The sequence below is a fragment of the Carlito syrichta genome, unplaced genomic scaffold (genome assembly GCF_000164805.1).
Source record: "Carlito syrichta isolate Samal-C Ts95f unplaced genomic scaffold, Tarsius_syrichta-2.0.1 Scaffold308837, whole genome shotgun sequence".
NCBI classification, from domain to species: Eukaryota; Metazoa; Chordata; class Mammalia; order Primates; family Tarsiidae; genus Carlito; species Carlito syrichta.
In genome coordinates, this window is record NW_007252933.1 from 398,139 (window position 1) to 412,975 (window position 14,837).

At 46.8% G+C, this 14,837-nt stretch overlaps 1 protein-coding gene across 2 annotated transcripts in view; it reads right to left on the reverse strand.

Annotated features, from left to right (window-relative positions):
* Positions 1 to 584: 584 nt before the first annotated feature.
* CNGA3 (cyclic nucleotide gated channel alpha 3) overlaps positions 585 to 14,837 on the reverse strand; it is a 48,708-nt gene continuing 34,455 nt past the window's right edge. The window contains exons 5-8 of one of the 2 annotated variants that reach the window (XM_008066056.2): positions 9,838 to 9,856; positions 7,400 to 7,497; positions 5,513 to 5,619; positions 585 to 2,150 (exon numbers count right to left, since the gene is read on the reverse strand). In XM_008066056.2, coding sequence (XP_008064247.1) covers positions 739 to 2,150; positions 5,513 to 5,619; positions 7,400 to 7,497; positions 9,838 to 9,856 — 1,636 coding nt within the window. In that variant the 3' untranslated portion in view covers positions 585 to 738. Of the gene's footprint in view, positions 2,151 to 5,512; positions 5,620 to 7,399; positions 7,508 to 9,837; positions 9,857 to 14,837 lie in introns of both variants that reach the window. The other variant, XM_008066055.2, reaches the window with a different exon arrangement.

Below are 14,837 nucleotides of genomic sequence, written 5' to 3' on the forward strand. Positions count from 1 at the left end.
TAAGGTTGAATTTGAGTTACTATGTTGTACCTTTAGTTTGTTATTATACCTACATTATCAGATGGCGGTAGAGTGAGGTTTCAGAGGAGAAGCATGATGAAATAATCTTCCGTTTATGAGAAAATCAGATTTAAAAGCCTAAAAATTCCTTGTGGATTCTATAAAAAATAACTTGGAGTCCTGTGTGCCCACCTTCATACACTTTACAAAGCCCTGCCTCATGCAGTATTTCACCTGACACTTCACTGGGGCCGACAAAATGAGTCCCATTTTCCTTCTTTTTCTTTTTCTTTTTCTTTTCAGTTGGAGTCTTACTCTGTCGCCCAGACTGGAGTGCAGTGGCCGCTCCCGGCCACCGCAGCCTCAACCTGCTGGGCTCTGGCCTCAGCCTTCCAAGTAGCTGGAACTGCAGGCGCACGCCACCACGCCTGGCTAATTTTTGATTTGTTGTAGAGATGAGGTCTCGCCAAGTTGCCCAGGCGGGTCTCAAACCCGTGGGCTCAGGCAATCCACTCACCTCGGCCTCCCAAAGTGCTGGGATGACAGGCTGAGCCACCGAGCCCGGCTGAGCCCCATTTTCTACATGAGGAAACCAAGGTTCTCTCTTGCAGTCACACAGCTTTCAAAGAGCGAGTAGACCTGGAATTAAACCCCAGCAAGTTCCATGCCACGTAACTGTGGCCACATAGCATCACGCTGACAGCTGACCCCGTGAGGCAGGAGATAGACACTGCATTTTTACTGTTGTTTGTCCTCTGTCTTTGTAGCATCCCCGGGAGCCTCCCCGTCAGACAAGAGGCTGCCCCCACCGATCTTCACCTGGCTCTCCAGTTGGCTGAGACGCTGCTTCACCTTCATCTGGGTGGCGTTGTACTCAGCCAGGAGCCGCGCAAACCTGGTCTGCAGGGTGTCCAGGGAGGACTCTAGGTGTTCCACCTTCTCCTCAATGTCCTTGGGGTCTGCCCCAGCCCTGGCTACCTCCTCATCGATGAGATTGTCCTTCATCAGAATCTGCCGTCCCTTCTCCTCCAGGGTCTTCTTGGCTTCGGGGTATTCAGTGAGGGCCTTCATCAGGTCATCCTTCGAGAGGCAGAACAGGTCTGAGTAACCAATGCTCCTGATGTTGGCTGTCCTGCGGTTCCCTGATTTGCTCCCCTTGATGTTCAGGATGCTGATTTCCCCAAAGTAACTGCCATCACTGAGCACCACGAACTGGGTGATCCCATCGTCGGCCACCACAGCCAGCTTGCCCTCCTTGATGATGTACATCTCCTTCCCGATGTCCCCCTTCTTGCAGATATAGTCCCCAGGGCTGAACACGGTGGGCCGCAGCTTCAGCACCAGCTCCACCAGCAGCCCCGCCTCGCAGTCCTGGAAGATGCGGACCTTCCTCAGAGTGTCCAGGTGCACATTGATGGCAATCTCGGCCTTCAGCTTGTCTGGGAGGCTCTTGAGCACCTCCTTCTCATCCACTGTCTTCCTGTTGGCCCACAGGTAGTCAAACCACCGGATCACTCTTGTCTCCAAGTCCTTGGTGACCTTGCGGAACTGCATGTACTGCTTGATGCAGTCAATCTTGGCCTGGAACTCTGCCCGCGAGGCATTCATATTCGAGATCATGGAGCCCACGTTGCCCACAATGGTGGCAAAAATCAGAACGCCCACCAAGAAGTCTATGACCACAAAGAGATACTCTTCGTCTTTTACAGGGGGTGGGGTCTCACCGATGGTGGTCAGGGTCAAGGTGGACCAGTAGAGACTGTAAATGTACTTCCTGGAGAGGCGCCCATACTCGGGGATTGAGATGTTTGGGTAGACCCAGGAGTCTGTCCCAAAGCCAATGAACTTGGAAATGGCAAAGTAGATGCAGGCATTCCAGTGGATGATGATGAGGATGTACAAGACCAAGTTCCCAATTCTGAACACATTGGGGTAGTTGGTCCTCGTCTCTGTGCGATCAAAGAATTCAAAGAGCCGGGAGATCTTTAGTAGGCGGTTGAACCTCAGTTCTGGGTAGTTCATGCCCAGCTTTAAGTAAGCTAGGTCTGTAGGGACCAGGGCCAACACATCCAGCCTGAACTGCAAGGTCTTTGTGTAATGCTTCCACAGTCTGTCAGTATCCCTGACCATTAAGCCTTGTTCAAGGAAACCTAAAGAAGAAAATGGAGGTCACTTGGCACCAGAGATGCTGACTGTTTTGACCACAGCACATGGAAAGATATTTTATATCATGACTACACAACATGTATTGATACATATATAAGTAATTTTTTAAAACACCATTACTACAGGAAATGCACTCTGATATTTTCTGAGAGTCTAGTCAATTCTATTTAATACCTGAAATAAAAAGGTCAATTGCATACATCTGAATGTGGACTGGGTATTAGATGATATCAAAGAATGATTAAATTTTAAAAGACAAATGGAATTATATATATATATATACATATATATATATGTATGTATATACCATCCTTTAAAGTTAGAGATACATGCTAAAGTGGTTAATGCTTGGGATTTGCTTTAAAATCTTCTAGCCAAGGAAAGGGCATGGTGGAACAGGTAAAAAAAACACGGGCAGAATGTTGATAAGGCTGAAGCGAAGTGAGGGTTCATGGAGATTCATAATACTATTCTCTCTGCTTTTTATCTATGCTTGAAAATATTAATAATAAAACTTTAAAAAAGACACAGGTTATGTATGGCCTACCAAACTGATTTCACCAGTCATGAATGGGGTGCAATCTGCCTTTTTAATTTTTTTGAGTTGGGGGTCTTACTCAGTAGTCCAGGCTGGAGTGCAGTGGCACGATCACGGCTCACTGCAGCCTCAACATCCTGGGCTCAGGTGATCCTTTCACCTCAGCCTCCTGAGTAGCTGGGATTACAGTCATGCACCACCATGCCCAGATACTTTTTAAATTTTTTGTGGAGATGAGGCCTCTTTCTGCATTCTAGAGTGGTCTTGAATTTGTGGGCTCAAGCAAAATCTTCTTGCCTCGGCCTCTCAAGGGCTGGGATTATAGGTGTGAGCCACCACTCCTGGCCTAACCTGCCTTTTAAGAACACTGTGGGGAAAAACAGTTCTCTTTCCTGGTTACATATTATTAATATTTTGACCTAAGGGGTTTTAATTTAATTTTATTTATTTATTTATTCTGTTTAAAGGATATGCTTTTTTAAAAAATTCTATTTTTTTTTTTAGATTCCAGGGGTATATGAACAGGCTTGTTACATAGGCAGATTGCCTGATTGTGAAGTTTGGGCTTCAATTGAACCCGTCACGCAGATGGTGAGCATGGTACACAATGGATGGTTTTTCAATCCTTATTTCCCTCCCATCCTTCCCCGTTTAAAGAGTGCTCAGTGTCTGCTGTTCTCATCCTTATTTCTGTATACATTCAGTGTTTAGCTCCTACTTGTAAGTGAGAACATGTGATATTCAATTTTCTGTTTCTGTGATAATTCGCTTAGAATGATGATCTCCAACTGTATCCATGTTGCAGCAAAGGACACGATTTTGTTATTTTTATGGCTGCATAGTATTCTATGGGATGTATGTATCACTGGCATGCATGTAACATTGATGGCCAACTGGGTTGGTTCCATGTTTTTGCTACTGTGGATGGTGCTGCAATGAACATACATGTGCAGCCATATTTTTGGTAGAGTAATTAATACTTCTTTGGATATATGCCCAGTAGTAGGATTTCTGGACTGAATGGTAGATCTATATTTAGAAAAATTCCAAGCTTGAGAAATCTCCAAGCTTCTTTCCACAGGGGTTGAAATAGCTTACATTCTCATCAACAGAATATGAGTGTGCTCAAGAGACTTTAGAAACTTAAAGTCTGGGACCCACCCATAGAGAATCAGATTGGACTGAAACTGGGCTGGACACTGGGAGTCATGAGGCATTATGATGGGTAAAAGTAGGCTATGGCCTGCCTTCCATTTTATGTTTTATTTTGTACATTTCCAAACATGCACAAGAGTAGAGAGAATAATATAATGAATACTTTTTAGATTTTAGTGAGCATCAGAATGACCTCAAGGGCTCTGTGAAACACAGTGCCGGCCTGCCCCCCAGAGTTGGTGCTGGGGTCAATTCCAACAAGTTCCAGGTGAGCTGCTGCCACCAGTCCAGGCCGCACTTTGAGGCTAGACTGAGGATAGGACCGCTCCCTCCATTAAAACTGAAAATCAAGTTTGCCATCATATATAAAGGACACCTGGATCCACATTGCATTCTTTAGTTATACATGAGTTCATCGAGTGTCTAGAGCATTATATAGCCATCCTTATGCCCATGACCTCTTCTTTAAAATGTCTTCTCTCCATTCTAATGCTTGTTTTCCTTGGGATATGATTCCTGGCCTCCTTCTCCCTATCTTCCTGCTAAATCCTGGGTTGTGAAGGATAGTACCCAGGTACAAGGGGTGGGTCAATGTCTGAGTGAGGGCGCCTTGTGCCACTGAAACTTGGATGAGTCCAGGGACAGTTGGCCAATAGGCATTCTCAGAACTCTTGTGTCTGTGTTGGCTAATATGATCATAGCAGAGGGGTAGACCACCAGAGCTGGCTAGGTCACCCATGCAAGCCTCAAACTGTGTATTTGAGGTCTTCTAAATTACAATGTTGGCCACTGGTGTAGAAGCAGATGGGGTGCCACTCTGGCATGGCCAGGTAGTGACCATGGACTCTGGGCGAGTCACCCGGCATCTCTGGTCTCAGCTTCTAAATCAGCAAGGTGGAGTTAATCATGTCTGCACTTTGTGTCTCATGCAGCTGTCCCAATGAGAAGGCAAGATGTGCTTGAGATGCTTTGTACATGAAGCCATACTGAGGTTGGCTGCTGTGAGCCAGTGGTGTTTATACTGACAAATATGGCAGGGTGTTTAGTTCAAAAATCTTGGAGAAAATAAGCAAGGTTTCCACCACTTAGGTTATGTCATTGTGCAAATTAGCAAAAGATCTTCCCAAGGGCTCACGGTTCAGTTCCTGAGGTGTAGGTGGGTATCACTGCCCACCCCCAGACAGAGGTGATTCAAAGGAAATCATTGCTCACTTAGGCCTCATTTCAGATTTTTAGTTCTCCGCATCATCAAACTCCCCTGAAAGCCAAGGGGTTCCTCTGACTGCCCAAGAAGAGAAACTCCAACGTTTACTGAACTCTCCCTCCTGCTCATCAGAGCTGGAGGGTCCTTTGAGACTGCAATTTGTCCTGCTTATTTCACAGGTGATACAAACGAGGCCCAGAGAGACAACTTGACTTACTCAAAATCAAACAGCTTATGGGGAAAGCAGGGCCCAGAACCCAGTTGTTCTACCCCTGCTCAGAGTCCTGTCCAAGGGTTTAGGCAGCACCATCCACAACCACAGCTGGAGATCCCCAGACCTGCCTGGCCTTTCATAGCCAAAGATAGATTATTTCTAACCTACCATGCTGAGTCTCCCTGAACAGTCCTGTGGTCCCCATGGCTCCCTCCCCAGGCTTGGGAATACTCACCTGTCCGAGCTCGCACCAGCATATCCAAGCCATAGAGGATATCTGCCAAGTAGTCCAGGACCAGCCACATCATCAGGTAGTTGGACTGAAGCTCATCAAAACAGGCTCTAAACAAGCCAAGTGCGAGAAGGATGGTCACATGTTGCATGTCTGTGGGTGGGCACTGGCTCTGTGCTGATGACACTGGATTGTTTCATCTGGGAGCGGCTCTGCCTGTGGTGTTACTACCCCAGTGTAATCACCTCAGCTTCTGATGAGGAGATCCAGGCTCTGAGGACCTTTTCTGTCTCATGGTCACAGAGCCCCTAAGGAGAACGCTGGGCTTGACCCCCAAAGAATGGTCCTCTTGCCTCTTAGCCATGGGCTCTGAGACTTCAGGAGGTGCAGTTTTCCAGGCCTCACTGGTGGAATCAGGTAAAAGGGCTAAGGACCTGCCTTTTGTGGGGGTCAAATTCCAACAAAGATATGAGCATTTCTGAGAGATTAATAATAGAACAGGCCAGTATGTCTGTCCTACCTTCTCGATCTTTGTGCTATTTGTCACACAAGCAGCACCCTCAAACTCTGCCCCTTAACTTCAAGGGCACAGAAACCTGCCCCTATAGTCCACCCTGCAGCTTGGTGGATGCAGCTTGGTTGGGGGGAGGATACTTTGGGCTTCCCCAAAGAAGAATAGCGGCTCACCCCATCTCCTCAAAGCCTGGCTTACACCAGAGAACAGTAGCTTGATATGCACACCATCTTTCTCACTTGCTAGGATAGGCCCCAAGGACTCCTCCTTTTCACCTGCCCCAGAAACCCCTCAGAAGAGCAGGAGATCACTCTTGGCTCAGATAATCCTGAAGGTCTCTGCGTTCTTGAGACAGGTGGCATTGAGTCTCCTCTGCATCCTTGCTATAAGGCATGAGCAGGAATGCCCCAAAACTCATCACATGGCTTCCCAAAGCAGTGGCTCTGTGCCTTGCAGACTTGCTCAGGAATGCCTCAAAGTCCACTGTCTTCCCTCAGGGGGTAGGACTCACCTCTGCACCTTCATTTGTGTGCTGGCTCAGGTGGGCCTCAAAGCCCCTGCTCACTCTCAGAAGCGCCGAGACCTGCCTCTGCACATCTGTCCTGCAGGCCTGCTCCGGAATGGCCCTAAGTCCTCCTGTCTACCCTCAGAGAAGCAGCAGCTGACCCTGCGTCCTTATCCTGTAGGCCTTGCTTACCTCTAGGGAGTAGCAGCTCGCCCTTCCTCCTGCTCTGTAGCTTGTAAACTTCCTCAGAAATGGCCCAAAGCTCCTGTTTGCCCAGAGCATCACCAGCTGGCCCTGCTGGCCCTTGTTTGGTGGTGTGCTCAGGAAAGCTTTGAAGGCCAAGGTTGCTCTCAGGAGAACTAGCTCCCTCTGGCACCCCCACCCTGTAGGCTTACGCAGAAAAGCCCAGGCCCCTGGCTTCCCCTCAGAGCAGCAACAGCTCTCCTCTGCAATTGCAAACAGCAGCCTTCCTAGGAGGGGCCCTCAACACCACCTTCTGCTTAGACTAGAAGAGGCTCTCCTCTGTATGCCTACCCTACAGCATGCTTAGAACCATGCCCTTCTCCCTCAGGAGAAAAACAACTTGCCTCTCATTCTCCTCACGCAACTCACTTAAGAAGGCCCCAACGTGCCAAAACCCACACTGTCTCTCTCAGGCTCAGTGCCCCACCAGCTTCAGAGCACCCCGATGGTCCTCTTGGAGAACTTTCTATTTTTATAGATGGAGAAACTGAGGCACACCAGCTAAATGATGGCTGTGAGAGGACCAGAACTCAGGCTTCCTGAGTGAGAGCCAGAGCTCTGTCTCCTAGGCCTGGTGTTCTCATCCTTTCTCCTTCTACTCTACCACCACCCCACCGCTCCCCCCTACCTGCAAACGAGCATACACCAGTTATAGAAGACAGGCAGGGCAATGGCACTCAGCCAGCGGTAGTACAAGTTGCTGGAGGGATCCACCACAACCACATCCTTCTTCTTCCTGGAAACCCAGACACACACAGACAGTGCAGCGTGTTAAAAGACTGCAGCTTTGGAGGGTTTGAGAGACCTGGATTAGCTTAGCCACCCTAGGGCAATTTCAGGTGGAAGCTCATGAAGTGGCTGTCCACAATACAGTCCTCTCAGTCTCATGGAGTCACATGGGGAATACCTGTATGGGAAGACAGGCTGAGGTAGGAAAGACTTCAGGGTCCTTCCCTCCCAGCTCAATCCCCAGGAAGCCACAGTCGACTGTAAGGTCATAGTGATGATATTTCCATGTGTTTGTGGCAGCATCCACACCCTTTGGGATGCTGGGAATGAAAATGCAAAATGACAATGTCACCGAGGTCAGCTGAGGTCTTGGGAGGAGCTTCGTGAAAATGCTGATTTCCAGGGCCGACCCATATTCCCTCCAGGGCAGGGATCTGGCAATGTGCATTTAAACATTGCTCTGATGGTTCTGAGGCAGTTCCTTTCTTGACTGAGTTTGGGATCCCTGGAGAATTCCCCTGGGAACCATCTCTAACACCTTCACTGCATTTGTGCTGATGTCGTAAAGGCTCATTTCCAAACACCCGGATCCCGCCTCTCCATCAAAAATCATCATCCTGTGGCTGGGCATGGTAACTCATGCCTGTATTTCTAGCATTTTGGGAGGCCGAGGCAGGAGGATTGCTTGAGCCCAGGAGTTCAAGACCAGCTTAGGCAGCATAGCAAGACCTCATTTCTATAAAAAATAAAAAATGTAGTCAAGCATGGTAGTGCACACTTGCAGACCTATAGTCCCAGCTACTCAGGAGGCTGAGGCAGAAGGGTGGCCTGAGTCCAGGAGGTCGAGGCTGCAGTGAGCTGTGATCATGCCACTGCGCTCCAGCCTAGGCGACAGAATGAAACCCCAACTCGAAAAAAAAAGTCACCCTGGGAATAATGTAGGCCAACGCTGAATGAAATAAATCATGTAGAGTGCTTAGTTTTTATTTTCAGGATTTTCTGCAGATTTGAGTTTGCGGGTGGTATTGGAGACTCCTCCTTTTCTTTGGGTTCTTGAGTCTCCTCTGCCATCCCATATGCCTCATATGCTGGCCCAGGACTACAGAGCTAGAGCTGTGCTCCAGAAGAGACTCTGGTGATGTTCTGCCTTCCACTGGACTCAGCAAGTACAAGATCAATTGCTCATTGACAGGGCTATCAGTCTTGGGTTTGGAAGAAGGTTTGTGCATATAGTATTATCCAGAGCCCAAAAGAAGCCCTCAGCTTACCCTGACTGTGTGGACCACTTGTGTGGGCGGACCGAATGTTTGGGGTGGGGGACACATGAGCAGGGACAGCCCCTGGCAACCCACCTAAGGCAGCAACAAACACCTCTCTGTACTTTTAAGCTTTCTGGAGTTTCCGAACTGGGAAGGACTCTTTCTGCAGAATGGGATCTTCACATGGTTTCAGGAATCCTAGTCCCCAGCCTGAGACCAAATCCTTTTCCTTGGCTCTGAGTACCCGCTTCAGGGTTGACACTAAGACCTCCTGAAAGCATTGCTTCAGGACACACAGTCCTGGACCCCCACAGCAAGGGGTTAGGCCACCTGCCGGGATCATTGAATCCTCTCCTCTTTTTCATTTTAATTTTTTTTTTTGAGTTGGCGTCTCACTCCGTTGCCCAGGCTGGAGTGCAGTGGCACACTCACGGCCACCCCTGCGTCGGCCTACTGGGCTCTGGCGATCCTTCCGCCTCTGTCTTCCAAGTAGCCAAAACTGTAGGTGCAGGCTATTGTGCCTGGCTAATTTTTGGTTTATTGTAGAGACGAGGTCTCACCAGGTTGCCTGGGCTGGTCTTCAACCTGTGGGGTCAGGTAATCCACTTGCCTTGGTCTCCCAAATTGCTGGGATTATAGGATGAGCCACCAAGCCCGGCCAATTTTAGTTTTTTAAATAACTTTATTTTATTATAGAGCTGTGGAGTACAAGTCAGGATTAGGTACATAAGTAGTCTGCATGCAGTGGAAGTCTGGGCCTCCAACTGGTCCTCACTTGCTCTGGTTTAGGATCAGGTACAATTTGTGTTTTTATGTCTCACCCTCTCCCTCCCACACCCCTCCGCAATGTCCCACAACTTCCAATCCCTTGTGCGATTGCAATTAGTATTTGGGTCCCACATATGAGTGAGAACGTGGAGTATTCAGCTCCTTGTTTCTGTGATAGATCACTAAGTATCATGGTCTCCAACTCCATCCAATTTACTGCGAAGTCCATGAGTTTGCCCTTCTTTATGGTTGCGTTACACTCCATTGTGTGAATGCACCACATTTACCACATTTTCTTTATCCAGTCCACTTTCTTTCTTTCTTTCTTCCTTTTTTTTTTTTTGAGTTGGAGTCTCACTCTGTCGCCCAGGCTGAAGTGCAGTGGCATGCTCATGGCCACCCCAGCGTCGACCTGCTGGGTTCAGGCGATCCTTCTGCCTCAGCCTTCCAGGTAGTTGGAACTACAGGTGCTACCACGCCTGGCTAATTTGTTTGTTTTTGAGTTGGAGTCTCACTCTGTCGCCCAGACTGCAGTGTAGTGGCTGCTCCTGGCCACCGCAGCCTTGACCTGCTGGGCTCCGGCGATCCTTCCACCATAGCCTTCCACGTAGCCGGAATTACAGGCATGCGCTACCATGCCTGGCTGATTTTTGATTTATTGTAGAGATAAGGTCTCGAACCCACGGGCTCAGGCAATCCACTCGCCTCAGCCTCCCAAAGCACAGGATTACAGGCTGAGCCACCGAGCCTGACTTAATTTTTGATTTATTGTAGAGATGAGGTCTTGCCAAGTTGCCCAGGCTGTTCTTGAACCTGTGGGCTCAGGCAATCCACTCGCCTCAGTGATGGCTATCCTTACTAGAGTTAGGTGGTATCTTAATGTGGTTTTGATTTGGATTCTCTGATGTGAATCTGCTCTGGAGGCAGTGTCTCTCAGTACTTCCTCCTCTTGTTTTATGTTGTTCTTTCTCTCTTTTTTCTCTTTCTCTTCCCTTTCTGCCTTGTCACTGGATGATGCAGGTGACATTTAGCCAACTTCATATACCAAGGGCATTATTACCAACCAGAGGCTTGCAGTGGCATGGAGAGAGGACATGGCATAGGAAATGAGTATTTCCAGCACATTGGGATGAAATGAGGTTATTGATTTTATTTTTATTCTTAAAGTGTAAGGTAAACTACATCCATTAAAGTATACATTGAGAAATTAGTAACTTCTATAATTTCTGATCTATTTTCATGAGCTCCTGGGAAGTTGTTGGGAGCCAGACACGGAGGCCCACTGAGCGTTAGGGATCAGGAAGGGCCGTTGACCCCGAGACCACTAGGATGCGTTCGGGAGCTATTGACCCCATTTCCTCCCCCTTTCTACTCAGCACTAACCAGATTAAGCTCCTGTGAGCTCAAAACATAAAAACTCTGAGACTGGGACGAACACAAGCTAACTTTAGAAGCTCATTGCTCCATTCTTCCACAAACTGCAGCTTTGGCTTTCACACAACTTATAATTCAAACTCGGGTCACATCTAAGAGCCTTAGTATTGGTCACAGCCTTCTGGGTCATGATCTTAGGATTTATTGAAGTTGAATAAGGTATAAATTGTAGAATATAGTTTTAGAAGACAGCCATTTTGTTGAAAGAATGCGGTTGGGTTACTTGCAGGTAGCCCACTGTGAACTTTGGACTGGGCCACATTCCAAACATTCTGTGATGGCCACTTTAGTTTGTAAAGTAAGTACTTAAGTCTCTATAGAATTGTTTAACTTGGTATTAGTACGAAAAGGGTTTATAGGCACTGTGAAAAGGGTTTATAGGCAGTATGAAAAGGGTTTAAAGGCAGTCATGGATTAAGGTTTCATCAATTAGGTTATGGGATTATACCTGAAAGAACATCTGGTGGGTGGGGAACGCCCCTCACACACCCGACTGTGTATAAAAGACCCGTTGTAATTCCCAATAAACAGCTTCTGCACTAGACAGGCGTCTGGTCTCTTTCTTTCTCTCTCTCTCTCTCTCTCTCTCTTTCTTCTTCCCCCCAGTCGCCAACACCGTCTCCACCTTTGGGGTACCCTGAACCTGGCTGGAGCTGGTCTCCGGCAGGAAGTCACAAACAGCCTGAGACTGGAGACATTACAAGATCGTGGGAGATAAACCCAAATCTACACACTGAGGTTGGAAAAGTCACTCAGAGTTTTGAAAGTCATCCGCCAAGCTCTTTGTTCTGAAGCAAAGGGTATGGCCTGTCTACTGTTCTCAAAACCTGTCTCTGAATCAAATGAAAGCCTGAGCCTTGATGAGAAAGCCAGCAAGCAGAAGGAAAGCCAATTTTGCATAGACAGGAACAGGTTTAGGAAGCATATAGTGACAAATCTCAGAGTCATCTGAAGCCTGCACGTGGGGCAGAGTTCAGACTCACATTCAGACTTTGCTGTGCTATGAAACAATTCCATCCATCTGTCTGCAGGAGGGTCCTGCCAGTAGGTTCTCCTCAACACATGACTTTACTCTACTCCCCTTTTTTTAAATTGGTTGTCTTTAAAGAGCTAGATACCCCTATAAAGTGATACAATGAATAGTTATAATAGTTGGACATGGCAGGTGTTAATACCCCATTGAAGAGCTGAGGAAACCAAGACTCAAGGCCAAGTCTTGCCTGCTGAAGGGGCACCCTCTGGAATCCCCTTGGGCCCTTCTGATTCGGCTCTTCCACACTCTGAAGGAAGGCATGGGTTGAGAAACAAACTTCTGATAATTAAGCCCTCATTGACAAAGACCAGCCCCCTCTAACCTAGCACTTCCTATGGAATCAAGGATGTGTACAGGCATGCTTGTAGAAGAATAATCACTACCATTATTTATAAGGGTCAAAAACTGGAAGCAATTTAATCATGCAACAGTGGGAGATTCATCCTCAACTGTGGAATCCTATGAGGCCACTTAAAATGATGTTGTGAAAGAAGAGTGACACGGGGAAATTGCTTCTAATTGTTGGCTAAGTTAAAAAGCAGACTACAAAAGAAATTATAATACTAGCTATATTCCTTTTCCATTGCTCCCAGAGTAAATTATCATGAACTTTGCAGCTTAAAAACAACACAAATGTATTATCTCGCAGATCTGTAGGTCAGAATTTTAGGATGGGTCTCACCAGACTAAAATTAAGGTGTTACCAGGGCTGTGGGTCTTTCTAGAGACTCTGGAGGAGAATTTGTTCCCTTCATTTGGACTTTTGGCAAAATTCCGTTTTTTGGCAATCATAGGGTTGAGGTTCCCATTTTCTTGCGGGCGGTGATGCGAGGGCCATTTCCAGGCTTTCACTGCTGCTGCATTCCTGGACTCAGGGCTCTCTTCTTCCATCTTCAAAGCCAGCAACAGTGGACCGAGAACTTCTCAAGATGCCATCTCTCTAGTCCTTTGTGGCTGGAAAAGTTTCTTCACTTTGAAGACTGCATGCGATTATATTGGGCCCACCTTGGCAATCCAGGTTAATCTCCTCATCTCAAGGTCCTTAAACTTAATCACATCTGCAAAGTCCCTCTTGCCAGAGAAGGTAACAAACATATTCACGGGATGTGGGGATTAGGGCAAAGGCACGGAGGGGAGTCATTATTCTCCCTTCCCACACTCCACCCTTTGACCCTCCAAGATTCACATGGATTCACTCCATCTCAAGACCCCCCGCAACAGTCTCATCTAAGCCTCATGAACTCTAAAGTTCCAAATCTCCTCATCTAAATCTGGCAGGGTAAGTCTCTGGGTGTGAATCAAACTGGGGCTTAATTTCTCTCCATCCATGGACGTGTAAAACTAAAGTAACAAAAGATCTGCCCCACCATGCTCTGTACAATGGTAGGGCCAGCACGGGATTAATGGCTACAAGTGTTCTAGCTCAAAGAGAGGGAGGCCGGAAGGACAAAAAGAGATGCTGGTCACAGGCAATATTGAGATCCAGTCAGGCAAGTGCCTGTATGTTTCAAAACCTGAGATAAATTCTCTGTGGTTCATGGCTCTGCCTCTGGGCTCAAGGCATTCTTCTCTGAGACATCCTTCTTTTTTTGTGAAAGGTAACACTTGTTTGTAGCTGAGTTGTTTCATTTGCCTGTTTCCTACTTCTAGGATTTAGAAGGTCCCATGATCTTCCTTTATTTTGTATTCTTTCTGTTCCTTCGGGTCTAAGCTGGCTGTGTTTCTGCTGTAATAAAATTCCCAGAACACTATGGGTTATGTGTATCACAAGGATTCACTTCATTAGACATTCATGGATCTTTCTGAGAAATATCTTCTCTATTTTTTTGGCTTCTGCTGAGATGGTTGAGGGGAGCTGAGTCACACCTTAATCTCTTCAGACAGTCTGTATGCAGTATTCAGATCTTTTAATCTCCTGAGGTACTAGCAAAAGGTTGTCCAGCCACACCCATGGCTTTTTTTCCCTAAGGGATGCTTTCCTCACCATGAAGCTCTTCAATTTTGTATCTGTTGCCATTTGAGTATGTCAAGAATTTCCAAAGTTCTGGTTCCTTTTGGCTTAACAGTTTTTCCTACAATTCATTTCTTTCCTCTAGCATGTTACTATAAGCAGCATGAAGAAACCAGGTTGCATCTTCAACACTTTGCTAGAAAATCTCGTCAGTTAAATATTCAAGCTCACTGCATACAAATTCTGCTTTCCACATGACTGCAGGATATCGTTCTGCTAAGTTTTCTGCCACTATGAAACAATTCCCCTTCCTCTAGCTTTCTTTCTTTCTTTCTTTCTTTTTAAGTGAGAAAGCAGGATTTATCGAGAGGACAGAAAAGCTCCCACAGTGGGAAGGGACCCGAAGGGGTTCCCCTCCTCTAGCTTTCAATAGCCTGCCCCCTTTTTTGGTGGGCCCTGTCCGCAGCATCCATAGAGTTTAGATTCTTACCCATAATCTCTTTATGATCCTTTAAGTGTCAGGCATTTAAGTGATTTAAGTTTTCTCTATAGTGCTCCTCATTTCTTTCTGAGCTCTTACTGGCAGAGTCTTCAACATCCATATTTCCACAAACAGCCTTCCAAAGAAATCTAGACTGGAAAAAAAAGTCATGCTCCTCAAAGTCATGCTCTTCCAGCTTCTGCCTCGTGCTTGATTCCATAGTCACTTTGACATTCTTAGATATTTGCTACCGCAGCACCCCACTTCTGGCACCAAAAGCTGCATTATTAATCTTAAATTGCTGCCATCACAAATCATCACAGACTTAGTGACTTGAAACAACACCAATTTATTATCTCACAGTTCTGTAGTTCAAGAGTCTTATGGGACTAAAAGCAAGATGTCAGCAGG